This window comes from Mercenaria mercenaria, chromosome 15 (genome assembly GCF_021730395.1).
Source record: "Mercenaria mercenaria strain notata chromosome 15, MADL_Memer_1, whole genome shotgun sequence".
In the NCBI taxonomy this organism is placed as follows: Eukaryota; Metazoa; Mollusca; class Bivalvia; order Venerida; family Veneridae; genus Mercenaria; species Mercenaria mercenaria.
Window position 1 is genome coordinate 70,136,292 of NC_069375.1, and position 20,139 is coordinate 70,156,430.

At 34.4% G+C, this 20,139-nt stretch overlaps 2 protein-coding genes across 3 annotated transcripts in view; both read left to right on the forward strand.

The window, feature by feature from the left end:
- Nucleotides 1-9,770, forward strand: part of LOC123557821 (uncharacterized) — a 51,109-nt gene extending 41,339 nt beyond the window's left edge. For both annotated transcript variants that reach the window (XM_045349538.2, XM_053525613.1), the window contains exon 10: nt 3,820-9,770. In XM_045349538.2, coding sequence (XP_045205473.2) covers nt 3,820-3,890 — 71 coding nt within the window. In that variant the 3' untranslated portion in view covers nt 3,891-9,770. The remainder of the gene's footprint in view (nt 1-3,819) is intronic.
- Nucleotides 9,771-16,523: 6,753 nt separating this feature from the next.
- On the forward strand, nt 16,524-19,220 carry LOC128548821 (uncharacterized). The gene is made up of 3 exons (XM_053524314.1): nt 16,524-16,818; nt 17,785-18,747; nt 19,171-19,220. The coding sequence occupies exons 1-3, from the start codon at nt 16,524-16,526 to the stop codon at nt 19,218-19,220; spliced, it is 1,308 nt and encodes a 435-aa protein (XP_053380289.1).
- Nucleotides 19,221-20,139: the final 919 nt, after the last annotated feature.

The window sequence follows — 20,139 nt, forward strand, 5'->3', positions numbered from 1 at the left end:
GTCCGTCCGTCCGTAAACTTTTGCTTGTGACCACTCTAGAGGTCACATTTTTTGTGGGATCTTTATGAAAGTTGGTCAGAATGTTCATCTTGATGATATCTAGGTCAAGTCGAAACTGGGTCACGTGCCTTCAAAAACTAGGTCAGTAGGTCTAAAAATAGAAAAACCTTGTGACCTCTCTAGAGGCCATATATTTCACAAGATCTTCATGAAAATTGGTCAGAATGTTCATCTTGATAATATCTAGGTCAAGTTTGAAACTGGGTCACGTGCCATTAAAAACAAGGTCAGTAGGTCTAAAAATAGAAAAACCTTGTGACCTTTCTAGAGGCCATATATTTCAAAAGTTCTTCATGATAATTGACCAGAACGTTCACCTTGATGATATCTAGGTCAAATTCGAAACTGGGTCACGTGCCTTCAAAAACTAGGTCAGTAGGTCTAAAAATAGAAAAACCTTGTGACCTCTCTAGAGGCCATATATTTCACAAGATCTTCATGAAAATTGGTCAGAATGTTCATCTTGATGATATCTAGGTTAAGTTTGAAACTGGGTCACGTGCCATTAAAAACTAGGTCAGTAGGTCTAAAAATAGAAAAACCTTGTGACCTTTCTAGAGGCCATATATTTCAAAAGTTCTTCATGATAATTGATCAGAACGTTCACCTTGATGATATCTAGGTCAGATTCGAAACTGGGTCACGTGTTTTCAAAAACTAGGTCAGTAGGTCAAATAATGGAAAAACCTTGTGACCTCTCTAAAGGCCATATTTTTCATGGGATCTGTATGAAAATTGTTCTGAATGTTCATCTTGATGATATCTAGGTCGAGTTTGAAACTGGGTCACGTGCGGTCAAAAACTAGGTCAGTAGGTCTAAAAATAGAAAAACTTTGTGACCTCTCTAGAGGCCATATATTTCATGAGGTCTTCATGAAAATTGGTCAGAATGTTTACCTTGATTATATCTAGGGTCAAGTTCGAAAGTGTGTTACGTGCCATCAAAAACTAGGTCAGTAGGTCAAATAATAGAAAAACCTTGTGACCTCTCTAGAGGCCATATTTTTCATGGGATCTGTATGAAAGTTGGTCTGAATGTTCATCTTGATGATATCTAGGTCAAGTTCAAAAGTAGGTCTCGTGCCCTCAAAAACTAGGTCAGTAGGTCAAATAATAGAAAAACCTTGTGACCTCTCTAAAGGCCATATTTTTCATGGGATCTGTATGAAAGTTGGTCTGAATGTTTATCTTGATGATATATAGATCAAGTTTGAAACTGGGTCAACTGCGGTCAAAAACTAGGTCAGTAGGTCTTGAAATAGAAAAACCTTGTGACCTCTCTAGAGACCATATTTTTCAATGGAACTTCATGAAAATTGGTCAGAATTTTTATCTTGATAATATCTAGGTCAAATTCAAAACTGGGTCACATGAACTCAAAAACTAGGTCACTATGTCAGATAATAGAAAAAACGACGTCATACTCAAAACTGGGTCATGTGGGAAGAGGTGAGCGATTCAGGACCATCATGGTCCTCTTGTTTTTCTATGGTCATTGTTTAGGTAATTGTTACAACAAAGGAAGAAAAAAATTTGATCAGGATCATTTTTACATGTTTTCTACTAACTTGGAAAAAAGGTTTAATGACTTATCTATTAACTTTTTAATGAATGAGACGGTGGGTTTTGGTCTCTTATTGACAAAAAATAGCATGCGTTGATGGTTTTTTAAGTTTTTACTTTTATTCGAGTCGGCGGTGGATATCAATATACTGAATTTCATTTGATCTTCATATGGTTATTGCAGAGTCCGTCCGTCCGCCCGCCTACCCGATTAGATCATCCATTCGTGGACTTAAATATACCTTGGCAATGATTAATGTTTCGACGTTTTTGAATTTATAGTGCCATTACTTGCACTAAGATGACAACAAACCCAATATAAAATTTAAACGTCAATTGATATAAAAAAAAAAAAAAAAACAGAAATGAAAATATTATAAATAATCTTACTGTTTGATCAACTGTGTCTGTTTCAAGACCTTTCCTTAATTATTCTTTTTAATACAAGGCAATGTACTGATAAGTTTATCGCCAAACAAACCGAAAATTTTCATGGGCCAAATTTTACAGAGTGAAATACATTTTTGCAATAAAATTGACATTATCAAAAAACGTTTTTAAAGTCTGGGATTTTGTAGAACAAACAGGGATTCTTTACGATACATTTCAAGATTCACCAGCTGGTAGATATTAACCTTTTTATGCCCCCACTTTGGGGGGGAGCATATAGATTTGCTCTTGTCCGTCCGTCCGTCCGTCCTTCCGAAAATGTTGTGTCGCGCGTAGCTCTGAAAGTATTTGACGTAGAGTCACAGAACTTTACAGGAATGTTGGTCAGCATGTGTAGTTGTGCACCTTGGGTTTCGCGTCCGGATTCATTCAGTCATGTAGAAGTTATGGCCCCTGACTTTGTAAAAATTGGTTATTTTAATGTTGTGTCGTGCCTAGCTCCAAACGTATATGACCTAGAGTCACAAAACTTTACAGGCATGTTGGTCAGCATGTGTAGTTGTGCACCTGGGGTTTCGCGTCCGGATTAATCCAGAAATGTAGGAGTTATGGCCCCTGACTTAGTAAAAAATTGGTCATTTTAATGTTGTGTCGCGCATAGCTCCAAAAGTATTTGACCTAGAATCACCAAAGTTTACAGGGATGTTGATCAGCATGTGTAGTTGTGCACCTGGGGTTTCGCGTCCGGATTCATTCAGTCATGTAGCAGTTATGGCCCCTGACTTTGTAAAAATTGGTCATTTTAATGTTGTGTCGTGCCTAGCTCCAAAAGTATATGACCTAGAGTCACAAAACTTTACAGGCATGTTGGTCAGCATGTGTAGTTGTGCACCTGGGGTTTCGCGTCCGGATTAATCCAGTCATGTAGGAGTTATGGCCCCTGACTTAGTAAAAAATTGGTCATTTTAATGTTGTGTCGCGCATAGCCCCAAAAGTATTTGACCTAGAATCACCAAAGTTTACAGGAATGTTGATCAGCATGTGTAGTTGTGCACCTGGGGTTTCGCATCCGGATTCATTCAGTATTGTAGGAGTTCTGGCCCCTGACTAATGTCATGTAGTGGGGGCATCTGTGTCCCATGGACACATTTCTAGTTGTTTGTTTTTTTTAATCAGTTTGCTGTAAATCTAAAATATAGCCTATCATATGACAACATAGATGTATCCTGAAACTACATAGATTTCAATCACAATCATCTTCTGATAACACTTCAAGAAAACCGAGACTTCTTATTTTCCTTAGTGTTTGTAATTACAGGTTATCTATCATTATTGTCAACTACATAATAACATCAATTTTCATTGGTCATATGTTAGGCTATGTTTAAATTTCATATCCTATCATGGTAGGAAATGTATTAATGTTCTTCAAAATATAACTTTGGTTTAGAGATTATTTTGATCATGTGATACCCCCACAGTGATCTAGCTATGTTGGTCTACATGCTTAAGTTTTATCCCCAGAAAAAGTAACGCATTCTCGACATGTTTGAGAATTAGAATAGTTTGTATTCTTTTAAGATATTTCTGTTTACCATGAATAGATAAAACATTTAGATAGTTCATCTGTAATGACAGTCGCAAATTTCCATTTAATTATGCCTTGTCTTAGCGATTTTGGCCTTTCCGTCCATACGCACGTGGGGGAAAACGGAAAATCACGAGAGCTAACGGAAACTACCGATTGTCATTTCAGGTATTTTAAGAACACTTTTTAACATTTCTTTGTTGTTATTTTTTTTTCAGGAATCATCACGATGTCAGTGTTTACAGTTGTTCTCTGCTTATTCCTGTCAAAATTACGCATCTGGAGTTAGACAAATGTGTACAAATAATATATTATTATAGAGAGAGAGAGAGAGACCGGGGGTGGGGAGGGGGGAGGGTAATTGTGCTGGCTAAATAGAAGCAGACCAGAGCTTTAATTAGTCAAAAACGCAGTTGTAATTACCGAATATGCTACTTAGTGCTTTACAAAAGGTAAACAGAAGTTTGTTTTTTTCACCGAACAACTGCATAGCAGCATATCAAAATTAAGTAAAGTTGTTATTACAGAATAGACTACTTAGCTGTATACAAAGGCAAAGCTGTTGGTACTGAATTGTACTAGCATAGCTATTTGGAATTTAAAGACAGCTGTTATATTGCCGAAAACTGCATAGATATGGCACGATATACATTTCTGATTTCCAAAACAAAAAACGACTGTTATGCCGGAAATACCTTTGATTGCCAGACTGTGTATAATCGAAAGTTAAGCAGTAAAGTGCCGTTGCTTGCCTTTTTATTTGTACTAGACAGTTATGCCGAAGGTATACGTAAAATCGACAGTTATGTCGATAGTACTTTTGCTTGCCTTTTTGTGAATAATGGGGATCGAGTCAGCACTTGAAGTTTGTCCCGTTTTCATTTATCATGCTTCCCATTTACTAGTTTCCGCTTTCATAAGCAAGCATGAAAACCATGTTGTTGTTGCCATGCCCAATAACACAGATTACCCCTAATCTACTCAGAAAATCAGCTTGACTCTATAAAGTCATTCATTTAAAATATTTGTAATCTATTATTGATTATCTATTTGACATCTTTCATGTTTGACTTGAATATGATAGTCATGTATATTGTGTAAATGTTGAAAAGTCTCTTGTAAATTTGTATAGAATTGTCATGTTCTTATTTTAATGTGTTGTTTTCTCAATTGTTTTCGAGTTTTAATGCGTTTTTTATTGCGATGTTAGTCACTTCATTTGTGTATTTATGGAAGATACTTACGTACAGATACCAACAAACAAGGGCAGGCTGATCACCATTGACCCGGATAACCTTTTTCAATTAAAACTGGATTGTATTTATCTTGTGTCACATGTTTACAGGTCTTTAGCTCGACATCTGATGTCATTTGGTAAAAAAGGAATGTAAAAATGTTAAGAGAACGTCTCTGAGCTTTAGAAAGTGTTCAGTACCAGATGAAGTATTAGTAAACTGTGTATGTGTGAGAGACATGAAATCACGTGACATTTGTTTACTAATATATGATAATTAATTCTTACTCATGAACCAAAATTTTGAAAGTGTCTCGATTGATTAGTTTTTGAAATTAATAATTTGGTGAGTTCTTTGCATTATTTTATTTATTCAAGTACTTATATAGTCTTTAAAGTAGAAAAGCTACCAAAAGCGATAGTCACATATTTAAAATGTTAATTTAATATAAGAAACTGTACATGCTGGACCTGTAATGACATTGACAATTTCCGTGCAATTTCGTGTTCTTTTCTGTTATTTCAACATTCTTTGGCTGTTCATATTGCGTATACAAGCAACTTTTTCCGTAAACAACCGGAGAATGCCGAAGTCACATACGGAGAATGCCGAAGTCACATACGGAGGATACGTAGTCGAACGTAAACTATCGATTATCATTACGGGTCCACTACCTTATAAACAATTCCGATTTTTTATTGGTACACGTTGCTTTCTGATTGTAAGAAAAGCGAACGTTTTATTTTGTTTTACATCTGGAGTCATAGCTTTTGTTTCAGATGTAAGGAAAGGTTTGATAATTTACTTGACTAAGTTGAAATCCTTTAATCATCTTTTTTTTTGTATTTTAAAATGATCTGTATAAATGTTCTATAAAAGGGTGCTTTTATACTGTATGTACTCAAAATGTAGATCTATGATATTCATTTTAAACGAGAATAGTTTACGTTATCTTAAATTGCATGCTTGTCTGTAATATTCATGAAATCCTTTATTATGATAAGATTTTGCAATTTTTGCTCTATTTTTAGCAACGTAGTGCTTAGCTTTTATATTATATTTATTTATGTATTGATAATAGAGTAAAAGTGTGTTCTAATTAATTTAAACACAACAAAGTATACGTCTTGCGGATTAATTCAGTCCGACGTATTACCCATTTGGAGTGTTTAAATTAGTTAAAAAACGCTTCATCTGTATATTATTTCCATTTTTTGAGTCTTATTTATTTCTGTGTTACTTCAAACAGGTCGATGTGATGTATTTTTTTTAAATAAACATAATTTGTTATAGAAATACATATTTTTTCATGTTTTTTTCGAACATTTTTGGGGTTATGTCACCAATAGGGTATAAAGTGATTACTTAAAAATATACTATGCCCAGCTTTTAACTGAACTATTTTATCACTGGATATTAATTTTAGATATAGAAAATCCTCATCTTAGCCACATATTAAACCTTACAGTATATGCAGAGGCTGTATTCATAGTTTATTTAAAAACTGACAATTTTAGAGGTTGTGCACGTGCATACGTTGTGTAGTTATACATTTGCTATGTGTGTACTGTTTTTAACCTGGTACACTTTTTGTACACAAAAAACATGTTTATTCCGTGTTTACGTTGACACCATGAAATAATTGCTCATTTTTAGCTCATCTGATTTTTTGAAAAAAAATGATGAGTTATTGTCATCACTTGAGCGGTTGTCGGCGTCGGCGTCGGCGTCGGCGTCGGCGTCGGCGTCTGCGTCGGCGTTGCCTGGTTAAGTTTTATGTTTAGGTCAGCTTTTCTCCTAAACTATCAAAGCTATTGCTTTGAAACTTGGAATACTTGTTCACCATCATAAGCTGACCCTGTATAGCAAGAAACATAACTCCATCTTGCTTTTTGCAAGATTTATGGCCCCTTTTGTACTTAGAAAATATCAGATTTCTTGGTTAAGTTTTATGTTTAGGTCAATTTTTCTCCTAAACTATCAAAGCTATTGCTTTGAAACTTGGAATACTTGTTCACCATCATAAGCAGACCCTGTACGTCAAGAATCATAACTCCATCTTGCTTTTTGCAAGATTTATTGCCCCTTTTGGACTTAGAAAATCAGTTTTCTTGGTTAAGTTTTATGTTTAGGTCAGCTTTTATCCTAAACTATCAAAGCTATTGCTTTAAAACTTGCAACACTTGTTTACCATCATAAGTTGACCCTGTATAGCAAGAAACATAACTCCGTCCTGCTTTTTGCAAGATTTATGGCCCCTTTTTGACTTAGAAAATATCAGATTTCTTGGTTAAGTTTTATGTTTAGGTCAACTTTTTCTCTTAAACTATCAAAGCTATTGCTTTGAAACTTGCAACACTTGTTCACCATCATAAGCTGACCCTGTACAGCAAGCAACATAACTCCATCCTGCTTTTTGCAATAATTATTGCCCCTTTTGGACTTAGAAAATCATTTTCTTGGTTGAGTATTATGTTTAAGTCAACTTTTCTCATAAACTATTAAAGCTATTGCTTTAAAACTTGCAACAGTTTTTCACCATCATAAGTGGACACTGTACATCAAGAAACATAACTCTATCCTGCTTTTTGCAAGAATGATGGCCCTTTTTAGACTTAGAAAATCATGGGTAGGACAATATTTCTATTACACAAAAAAAATCAGATGAGCGTCAGCACCCGCAAGGCGGTGCTCTTGTTAAGATATGAAATCTGGACATAATGTAACTTTAAAAAGTTTAAAAAAGTGGCTTATTTCGTAGAGAAGTGATTCTTACATGTATTTTAGACAATTTGTTTTACTTCGAACAAACCTAATACGTAAACACGGCAGTCAGTATCCTATTCCACAGAAAAAACCGATATTTCAAAAATCTATAAAAAATTAACTGAATTTTAAGGTATTCCTTCCGTAAAATAAAACATTCTCTTCAATTGCTATTAATAGTATACACGTATTATTTTACCCCCTATATATCATAACCCTCTGTTCCAAATGGTTAAGGCTTTCGGCCACAAATTTTACATAATTTCAGGTCGTGGGTTCAGTCCCCACCCATTTTTTCTCATCTTTCTTTTTTACCCTTTAAACATTTTTGATTAATGTGTAGCACTAACTGATAAACAAAATATTATTGAATCAAATAATGATAATTAACATGTCAAATAGATCTGGTAGTGACTTATTTGAATTCTACATTCTACATGGTAAACTTTTGATTATTTTTCTTGAATGGGTTGCATACAACCTATGTGTGTTTTCTAATATAACTTTATTCAGAAACTTTCAAAAACTTCCGATTGCGATAATAATTAGTTAGATGTTAATTTCGTTTAGACGAAGAAAAAATTCAGTCTTAAAATACTAGTATGGTAATTTCCAAACAATAAATGACTTGTATGTTTCTATTGCTTCAAAAACCACTATTTTAATTTGTTGTCATACGATTATATTGTATAGTATAAACAACTATTTTGTCCATAAATGATTAATATAAAAAAGACAAAGTCATTATGTATTGATCGTGTATTGTCTAGATTTGGTTATTCTAGAAACTGTGGGTCTTGATGCTGGAAAGAACATAACCAAGGTGCCCATCCAAGCATTATTTCATCACAGGCGGAACTTGGATAGAGCCACCAACCGTCAGTAAGCCAGCTGGAGGGCTTCCTTACATGAGGATTTTAACGCCTTGCTCGAACCTACATCGGTGAGGGGCGAGTGATTCATAGTCAGCGACCTTAACCACTCGGCCATTGAGCCCGTCTCATATTTGATTACTACAAGTGTCAATACGTAAGCTTTCAGTGCATGTATAGATTTTTAAGGATTCTGAGTATTTATTGTTATGGGTGGAACACGTTACACTATTTGCAGTAATAATGTATTTGCACGTGATCCACTGCACATGAAATATATTGGGACTTTCCGTGAGAAAACTTGTATTAAAAACCTTGCATAATAAATAATTTAAATAGTGGAAAATATTGTTTTACTAATGTTTGTGCATTAACTAGAAACTGGTATACCGTAATTCAGTTATCTAAGGCAAATGGAATTCTACCATATTTTACAAATACTAAATGTCATTTGTGTTGTCATGGCATCCAAAATTCCAAAGCACCATGAGAAAATAGAGGTGTACAGAAAAAAAAGGCCTGTGATGAAACAAACAAAAAAAAGCACGGTTAAAGGTTATTTTCCATTAAATCATTTGAAGCTTAATATTGATATGGATGGTGTTTTCTGAGTGAAACTCGTAATTTGTAGAATAAATGACATAAAAAAGACAACGTCATAGTGCTTTCACGATGTTCTTAACGTCACACCTCTGAACGCATTTGGTGACTTAACTAAAAAGCATTGTAAGTCTTGAAATAATGAAGACAATTTCTTCAAATCAGATTTTAAAAGTGAAAGAATGTTCTTCTTGAATATTTTGTTATCTCAATTTTGACTCTTTTTTTTGTCGCAAATACAGTTTTTGTCATGGAACGTCCCAAAAAATATTTGAGCCGTGCCATGAGAAAACCAACATAGTGGCTTTGCGACCAGCATGGATCCAGACCAGCCTGCGCATACGCGCAGTCTGGTCAGGATCCATGCTGTTCGCTAACAGGTTCTCCAATTCCAATAGGCTTTAAAAGCGAACAGCATGGATCCTGACCAGACTGCGCGGATGCGCAGGCTGGTCTGGATCCATGCTGGTCGCAAAGCCACTATGTTGGTTTTCCAATGGCACGGCTCATTTGTTCATGCTTATACCGATAAATATGCCATATCTACTATCTTGATATTTAGATTTCTATGCTGAAAGTCATACCTTTTTAATATCTCTTTTAAATGTTAAATTATTGTTTAAGCAGAGTTTAGCATATCTACTATTCAGTATAAAGCATCAATGTTAGTTATGAATAAAGTTGTTTTTAATCATATTTTGTTGTTCTTTGCTAAAAAGACAACCTAAAAAAGTTTCACCCCTTCCCCCACCCTAACCTCATATGGCCTCCAATCGTGTATTTCCTGTAAAAAGGATAGAATGTTCTGCATCTTCTAATTCGTTCTCGCTCTCGTTAAAGTCACCATTTCGTAAATGGTTAAATTTATTTCTAAAACGAACAGTCCCTGTGTTACTAAATTGAATGAAGAAATACTTAGGGTACAATGTGAGTTTTTTTTAATGTTTCATCTATCCAAACAGATGAACAATTCACTCGAACTCAGCTTGTAATTTTATATATATATAAAGTCTCTAACATGCTATTGCTTCAAGCTTTGCCCTAGAGATTTGTTTGTTTGTTTGTGTTTTTTTTTTGTTGTTTCTTTTTGGACATCGCACCGACACATGATAGGTCATATGGCGACTTCCCTGCTTTAATGGTGGAGGAAGACCCAAGGTGCCCCTCCGTGCATTATTTCATCACGAGCGGGCACCTGGGTAGAACCACCGACCTTCCGTAGGCCAGCTGGGTGGCTTCCTCACATGAAGAATTCAACGCCCCGAGTGAGGCTCGAAGCCCTAGAGAAGTAACGTAAACTACACTAACTATAGTTTGTTTATAAAATTCAATCCACTAGTTAATAGTCCCTCCCTTTTCATTAATAATTTCTCCCACAACACTGTGTGGTGGGAGACGTATTGATTTACTTCTGCGTGTGTGTTTGTCGGTCCGTCCGTCTGTCACAAAATGTGTTTGCCAATAAGTCCTCGGTCAAGTTTGACAACTTGCCAAATCGGCCCAGCACTTCGAAATTATGGCCCTTGAATTACCGATGGGCCACTTACTCCAAAACTTACCGATAGGCCGCTTACCGGGTACTCCAAAAACTTACTCCAAAACTGTCCAAGGTATATTTTCTGTGAGTAAACAGTATATAAAGACAGGCTTACCATTCAGATAATAAGGCAGTTGTGGGAGACATGCGCTTTTCTCAAAAAACAGCTCTACGTAATAAATTAATCTCCATCAGATCTTAATTACAGATGTGTTTTTTGTGGATATGTTTTTAATTTCTGATATAATACCAATTTTAAATCAGGTGTTGCAGGTGTGTATTTTTCGACTCAATTTCAACACAGAAACCTTGTATAATATAAACAGGTCTACAGGGGACGCCAGTCCTGTGAGTGAACGTCAAAATTGTGAAATAAAACATGCCCTCTTAATCAATTTAACTTTTCTGGAAAACCGCTTCATGAAAAGTACTTCGAAGGAAAACTCTGTCTGATTAATTGTTAAAATGCAGAAAGTTTACTGGCAGTACGAACGTACAAAACTGTACAAGATATTTTAGATAACCTACACGACCTTTTGTAAAATACCTGACCTAAGCAGTGACCAAAAATCACGGGTTGTAAACACGCGATCAAATTCCACCTGTGAAAACGCAAAATGATGCTAGTTTAATAGCCTGACTCCCTGGCTGCATGGTTATCTTTTATTAGACTGGCTCCCGTCCCTATGTTTGTTCTTATTTACATATAGTAGTTTTCTTCATTAAGAGGGAAGTAACTCCAGAAGGTTGTTTCTACGTTGACTTTTTTTTTATTTCCCCCTGGCTCCAAACATAGGGACTGGTGAAAGTTGGCTACCAGTGTCTCACAAATTTGTGAGACAAATTCCCATTAATTTCTTTCAGTGACAATCTGCTGCTATAACTGTGACCTGTTACCTAAGGGTTTCATCATTTAATGAACCGCAGCTAATTGACCGATTTATGGCCTGCCATCAGGTTGTATTGGCTTATCAGACAACAGGAATGTTCTTTTACATATTAATAAGAGGATTTGTGGTCTTATGATCAAGAACTAAATCATTTTCAACTTCACTTTTAATGATGAAATGGACGAAGGTATATTTAAAAGTTTTAAAATATGAACAAATAAGACCAAACCAAAAGCATGTTGTAAAAGTATATTTACAAGGAAAATATGTTTTATTCTGTTGACCAACTGGCAGTGGCAAAAGCTTAACTTTAGAAATTGCCCCAATCGCATTTGCTTTTTTTATTATGACAGCACACAATGTACCATTATTATTGAGTCACCTATTGTACCTTAAGTGACGTCCCATAGCTCTGACATGCATTGTCTAAATCATGCCCCCTTTTTAGACTAATCCTGGTTAAAGTAAATTTTGCATCCAAGTTTCCATCTCCAAAAACGAATGCAGATACTGGATTGAAACTTTACAGATATTTTAACATTTTAAGAGGGTAATATTCCTGTTTCTGGGAAAACAATTTGAATAGTCGAACATTGGCTGTCTTACGGACTGCTCTTGTTAAGAATAACACTCCAAAACACATAGACCAAAAAATATGAATAACAGCAATTTATGATTTAAACGCTTTATAATACACACAGTTCATCACTGGTTTAAAACTTTGTGTAAAAGAATGTACATATTTAAATAATGCTGTTTTCTCATATTGTTGGGGCCTTAAGGGATCGTTCTATTCCCAATAACAGATTAACCATTACATATACAGAGTTTTTGATGTAATTTTGTAGAAAATTCACTTGTCTTTCAGATGGAGCAATGAGAAGTTACAGAAATTATCCGGATTAATTGTTTTGATACATTATTTGATACCACCCCAACCTCAGTAATTTATTGTTAGTCCAGTAGAAGGTAATCGTGGCGACCATGTAAACGTGCCTTATCCGACCAGGTGGAAAGGTAGCCCACACTATACACATAACATGCAAGACGGCACAACCCATGAAACATCACCAATAAGCTCTGAACAGACATTTGATTTAACAGAATTAGTCCAGGCGGCTGTTTCCAGTGATGCAGTTATTGCTGCTTTAACGTCAACCATGGCTCCAATTTTGAAATCATTAATGGAAAAATCAGTCCAACCTCTTTCAGAAAAAATCAGTGAACAGTCTGTTCAAATAAAGGCATTAGAAGCCAAAATTGACAGTCAAACCTCTCTAACTGAAAGTCTTAGGAAAGAAAATAGAGAGTTATGGACAAGACTAAGATCTACAGACGAGCGTGCGGAGGTACTTAGTGATCACTTAGATGACCTTGAGCAATATGGGCGACGAACAAACCTTCGTTTTCATGGTGTCCCGCTTGAAAAAGACAAATCTACTGATGAACTGCTTGTGAATATTTGTAATGATAATATCAAGGTAGAACCAAAAATCACAGTAGATGACATAAACAGGTCACACACAATTGGCCAAGCAAAGAATGGCAAGTGTCAGATTATTTGCAAATTTAGAAACTGGAAGATTAAAAACAATATTTATATGAACAAGAAAAACTTAAAAAATGTTAAAAGTGACGATCACAAAGTATTTATATCTGAAGACCTCACGAGGAGGAGACAAGAAATTATTCAGGAACTGAATCAAGCACGTCGGGATGGTAAAATACATTCTTACTGGATTTATTCACTCATTCATTCTTTAAAATAGTTCATTTGTTCAAAGAACCATTCATTCACTCATCCATTCATTCATTTTCTCATTCAATCATTCATTTGTTCATCCATTCACGAACTTAATCAATATTTTATTCATGCAGTTACATATTTGTATATATTTTTCTATAAATTCTTGCGATATTGTTAATTTTCACAGTCATTTCTTTTATCAGTCGGTAGTATACTTTGTGAATACATGTATACTGGTATAAATTAATGTACAATTCCTTCTCTAGAAACCATTTACCTTTACCTACAGACAGTTATTGTTACAATGAAACTATTTTGTTTATTATCATATATTATATGTGATTTTTGTCTTTGATTCACTTTTTTTTTTTGTATGTTGATAGTAAAGAACGTTTTTTTAATCACTTACCCTGTACTTTTCTTTATTCTATAGATGATCTTTAAAATTATTCTAAACTGTTTTAAAAATACCTAACATATACTTTAAAGATGTAAACGCGCTTACCTTGGATCTTTTTTATTTTATCCATCACTACATGTAATCCTAATAATAGCCATTAAACACTATAAAATCCAAGAAATATCAATCATGTATAATGTTCAGTTTCTATAAATAGTAGGTGGACTCTAAGGGCTGTATTCATAGACAATACTCCAACACCACTCATTGAGTACACTCAAATAAATTGCCTAACGGTCACGTCTTTACTCATGAAAGATTCCATTTGTATTCAGAAAGGTGAGTGACAGTCGAGTCAACTCCCAAGAGAAAGTGACTGTTGAGGGATGTCCTGGGGACCCTTGAGTGTTTCTCAAGGTCTCATAATGTAAGTTTAGATGATAAATTTACAATATTTAATTAATTTGAAGGTAAGATAACAGTGTCATGTTAAAGCGGAAGTTCATATTTGTGCAAGGTTTTTGGAAAAATATATAATTGTTCTTTTTTAATACATGTTGCTGAGGACCACGAAAACGCAAAAAAGACCCAACAAATTAAAAGACTGTTTAATTAATAAAAACGATTAAAAAGACATAAGAAATCAAATATACACATACCTACGAAACCTAGCCTAACGGGGCTCATCAGTCAGTCCCAGAAACACACGACGTAGTAACAAATATTTACATTTCACAAGCCTAGATATCCGTTAATTCATACTGAAATACATACAATCCGTCAAATTAAATGTCATGAAGAACCTATCATTATACTGTAACTGTAAACTCTATTATTAAATCTCATTGTTTAAATGACAACGGAAACACTTATTTATACAAAAAGATATGAGCCGCGCCATGAGAAAACCAACAAGTTTGATCTGGATTCATGCTGGTCGCAAACGCACTATGTTGGTTTTCTCATGGTGCGGCCCAATTATGTTTTTAGTAATTGCACTTAAAAAAAATACGCGGGCTGGCATTCGGGAAACACCAACAATTAATGGCATAGTTAAAAATTCAGTTGTTTAAATAAATTTAAATTTCAGCGAAAGTTAAACTCAATATTTCTAAATATTAATTAATTTTACTAATGCAGATGAGTAGATTGGCTGATGGACGGACGAACGGACGGAAGGACGTATTATAAACAAATAGACGAAAGAACGGACGGATAAACATACAGACGAGCAATAACATGACAAGTTCCAACTACAAAAATAATGATCAGCACTTTTGCATATCTTTGATGTTATTGTCATATAAACCGTTATAATCCTCTAAATCCATTGTGTACAATGAAACCATTACTCGAGCTGTCCTTCCGAAAGTAAAGATTGAGTGGAATTTATGAATATGACTTTCGAACTCCACTCACACTCCCGCAAGGTCTACTCGAGATCCACTTCAGTGATACTTACCCAAGTTTGAGTCAAGTGTGAGTTTGAGTGACGTCTATGAATATAGCCCTAACAACCACTTTTCAGAGTATAACAACGCTGTGTATGGTAGAACTCTAGAAATTGTTGTTAACTGTTTAAGTATACTATTAAAAAGGTTTTGTGTTTGTTTCATTGAACTATTTGCATGGTATCTTGTATTTTGGTATCATCATTTATGATTTTCGCTCTACGTTTTTGTATGTAAACAAATTGATAAAATGACATATGTTTTTCCTACTCTTCTCTTTCTCTTTCACTTTTCTTCGTCTTTCGAGTCCAGGCTTCTTGGGTGTAGCATTTCAGGGGTAACGTTATTTTGTTTTGATAACCTACCTGTCGCCAACAAACCAATTATGTACTTATTATGTCTATACCCTCATAGGTAGTGAATGATTTAAGTGCATACCGTGCGACAATAGGTTTATTTTATAACGGCATTCAAAGGTTCTTTAAAACAGATCATTTTTACTGTTATCCTCTAGAAACATTACTGAAAGTTATAATTTATTTGTCAATTTATGTATCTATGATACGAAAAGTGACTTGTTTTATCTATTCGAGTCTTATAAATCTTCATACTGGGATACTAGTTTCATTATATGCTGGTAATCTTGTTACAAACGAAATTGTTTTCAATGTGTTCGATAAATCGGACATGTTATTCCAATCAATGAATCTACAATTTTGTTTCCTCTTAATAAATTTTTTAATGTTATCTGGTGATGTCGAGTTAAATCCCGGACCAATTGACTTGGTTGAAAGCGCTCTTTCTGTTTTTCATCAAAATATCAGAAGCATTCGAAATAAATTAGAGTATATACGCGATAGCTGGTTGGACTTTGATGTCGTCTGTTTCACAGAAACTCATTTGGATAACTCAGTCAGTAATGACATATTGAAAATGTTAAACTTCTGTGAAATTCATCGTAAAGATAATACATGTCACTCGGGTGGACTTTTAGTATACGTTAAGGATCATTAATATCTAAAAGATTAATTGAGTTAGAAAATAACTTACCGGAATCTCTTTGGATTGAAATAAAATGCCGAAATGAAAAATACTTAATTGCAAATATATATAGACCACCAAACACAGGTGTTGAATTTTGGGACAGGCTAAGTATTTGTCTTGAAAATGCTTTTCAAAAATGTGGTAAAATTCTGTTAGTAGGGGACATTAATGAAGACCAGCTTAACTCTAGTAATCATAAATTTCGAGACGTCCTCTTATTAAACAATATGTATAATGTTATTTCGGAACCAACAAGGGTTTCAGCTAATTCATCAACATTAATCGACCCTATTGCCATCTCTGATGCGGATTTACTTTTACATTCCGGTATTTTTCATACCCCGAGGTATATAAGTGACCATTTTGGCACTTTTATTTACATGAAGTTTAATTTACCCCCATCTGTTCCTTATAAAAGACTAGTATGGTATTATAACCGTGCAGATTTCGATAAACTCAACGACTTGATAATTGCAACTGATTGGTCATTTCTTGATTTAAACACAACCGATGAGGCTTCCGAAAATTTTAATACTAAATTTATGGAACTAGCAAAACTCTGTATTCCGTCCAACTATGTAACGATAAGGCCAAAGGATAGACCATGGTATGACTCATTCATTCGTCGTACTTCCCGTAAAAGAGACCGTCAAAAATCTATAGCTATAAGATCTGGTAAAATTAATGATTGGAACGTTTACAAACAATTTCGGAAAAAAGTAAACAATCTTAAAACACATGCTAAACAAAAATACTATAATGACTTAGAATCTACATTAAGTGACAGTATGTATAATAATCCAAGATCGTATTGGAAAACAGTTAAACAATTAGTAAAAGACAACAAAAACTGTGAAATTATACCACCATTAAATGTTGATATCGATGGCAATGATGTGATTTATACGTCAGATACCGAAAAAGCGAATTGTTTAAATGATTACTTTGTATCTATATCTACAGTTGATGACTCACGAACAAACCTTCCAGAATTTCTCCCAAAAACTAATAACGTCTTACAGGATTTTTATATTCAAGAACAAGAAATTATTGATATTTTATTTTCTCTCGTTTTAAATAAATCATCTGGGCCCGATGAAATAAGTCACAGAATGTTAAAAGAATGTAAAATCTCAATTTGTAAGCCATTGTGTATTCTCTTTAATAGGTCGTTATCCGAAAGAAAATATCCCGCAATCTGGAAATCGGCCGTAGTTATGCCACTTTTTAAGAAAGGTAATAAAAATAGTCCTTCAAACTATAGACCTATATCTTTAATCAGCTGCGTTGGTAAGGTTATGGAAAGAGTTATGTTTAAACACATTTACAATCATCTATTTGCTAATAAGTTAATTTACGAAAGGCAGTCAGGTTTTTTACCAGGGCACTCTATTGTATATCAGCTGTTAGACATTTATCACCAAATCCTATACTCCTTCGATAATAAAATCCCAACATGTATGGTTTCTTGTGACATTTCAAAAGCCTTCGACCGTGTCTGGCAAGATGGATTACTTTTTAAATTAAAACAAAACGGAATTTATAGACACATTTTGCAATGGATTGAAGATTATTTAAGTAATCGCAATCAAAAGGTATTTGTAGGTTCTTCGTATTCTGATTGTAAGTATGTCACTGCAGGTGTTCCACAGGGCTCTGTACTTGGGCCCTTATTATTTTTAACCTATGTCAATGACATTGCAGACAACCTTGCTAGTGTAACACGGCTCTTTGCAGACGACAGTTCTCTCGCAGTTTCCACCTCTGATATTGCTTCTGTGGAAAGTACATTAAATGACGACTTAAATAAAATAGCTGAATGGTCCAAGCGTTGGTTAGTAACTTTTAATCCGAACAAAACAGAAGTGGTATTTTTTACTCTCGGATCTGAAGTTAAACCGTCTCTTTACTTTGATAATGTTCATCTTGATTATGTTGACAGTCATAAACATTTAGGAGTTACTTTTAGATCAGATGGTAAATGGCACGATCATATCAATAATATACTTTCATCTGCCTCAAAAATTCTAGGGTCAATGAGAGCATTAAAGTTCAAACTAAAAAGAAATACGTTAAATCAGATTTATATATCCTACATGAGACCTGTTCTAGAATACGCATCAATAGTCTGGGATGGCTGTGCAGATTACGAAAAACATTCTCTTGAAAAACTCCAATACGAGGCTGCACGTATTGTCACAGGTCTTACGAGGTCTGTTTCTATCGACCGTCTTCTTAATGAAATTGGTTGGGTATCTCTGTCCGATAGACGAAACATTCAGAAACTCGTTACCATGTATAAAGCTAAGCATCGTACATTACCGGACTATCTATTAAATCTTATTCCAGATACAGTTGCCAATGATGTACCCTATCTTCTGAGAAACAGGAATGATTATATAACAGTTGCTCGTCGTACGCAAATATTTAAATCGTTTATTCCATCAGCTTCTTCTTTATGGAACGATTTAGAATCCGATATAAGAGAGTCATCCACAATTCATATTTTTAAATCAAAACTTAAACTAAAATACAAACCTTCATCTGTACCTACATATTTTTGTATTGGCGAAAGGCTGTACTCGGTTTACCATGCTCAAATGCGTAATAAATGCAGTAATTTAAATGCTGATTTATATAAAAATCATTTGAGAGACAATGCTGCATGTGATTGTGGTCACGATACTGAAGACGCAGAACATTTTCTCTTTAAATGTAGACATTATGCTTTACAAAGAATACAACTTTTTAACGCCACACGTATCTTTCATCCACTGAATACGCGTACTCTTTTGTTTGGAGATGAAAATTATACTGAAGAAGAAAATTCACTAATATTTTTAGAAGTACAAAAATATATCAAACATACAAATCGTTTCCATTAAGAAATCTGATTGCTGCCGTATTACTTTAGTATATAAACTTAACGCAGTTGTACCCCACACATCAAGTTACGACCCTTGGAACACTCTGGACTCTCTCTCTTCTTATATTACCATCTATCTAGCTTTCTTTTAATTTTTACAGTTAAATCATTCTACTTCTTCTCCAACCTTGTTGTTATTCATTTCGCTTAACTTTGTTCTCTTCCAATTACATTTTGTCATTTTTATAAGAATACAATGCAATCTATAATATAAAATTTTCCTTTAAATATACCTTCGGGGACGGACCGAATTACTAATGTTATATGAACTTGTGGTCCAGCCCTTTTACCTTTCTTAGAATGTTTTGTATATTTTCTGTATATGTACACTGTATACGTTGTCATAAAAAGGAAGGAATAAAATATGTTTAAATCAAATCAATCAAATCAGTAATTTACCCTGGTGTTTCTCATATTCCCGTGGATTTAGATTTGACTCTTCAGCAAAGATAACTTGTAGAATTTGTGCAATAAAGATATATATTCTGTAGTAAACACATTAAGAAATGTGAAATTAATAGCACAATGAATAATTTATGGCGCTTTTGCTTACCCCACTAGAACAAAATAAAAATTTGTTTTTGGAATTTTAGTAAAATACCAGTATTTTCATCCATCTGCGTTCAACTCATTTGAAATTGCCAGTGTGTCTGTTCTGTCCCATACCTATATAGAAAATAACAAAAAATGTATCATTTGACAACCGAGAATACGAGAAAAAAGGATATATCTGACGCAAGGTTAAATGCAATTAAAATGTATGTGGATTGTTGCCGTCTCCAAGTACTGTAAACGCACATATTTTCGCGGGGTCAAAAGTTCACGAATTTGACGTTTTGAGTATGTTCGCGAGGTTTTATATTAGCGAAATTGTAAAAATGGCATCCTGATTGAATTAGAATTCTAACACGACCAGCAAATAACCTACATACATGTAGAGCAAAATCTTTTTTACTTTTATTATCCCCGTCATATGTGTGTGTGGGTCGGGGAATCATCCACACTCCACACCTTACAAGTTATATATAAATATGTATAAGCATAATATATGCAAGTGTGATTCATGGCAT

Excerpts from the sequence above, each read along its gene's own strand:
- LOC128548821 (XM_053524314.1), top strand. The coding sequence starts at position 16,524 with ATGAAGTTTAATTTACCCCCATCTGTTCCTTATAAAAGACTAGTATGG. Across the intron at positions 16,819-17,784 it reads ATCTATAGCTATAAGATCTG|GTGTTCCACAGGGCTCTGTA; the intron begins GTAAAATTAATG and ends ATGTCACTGCAG. Across the intron at positions 18,748-19,170 it reads GGTTTACCATGCTCAAATGC|TTAAATCATTCTACTTCTTC; the intron begins GTAATAAATGCA and ends TAATTTTTACAG.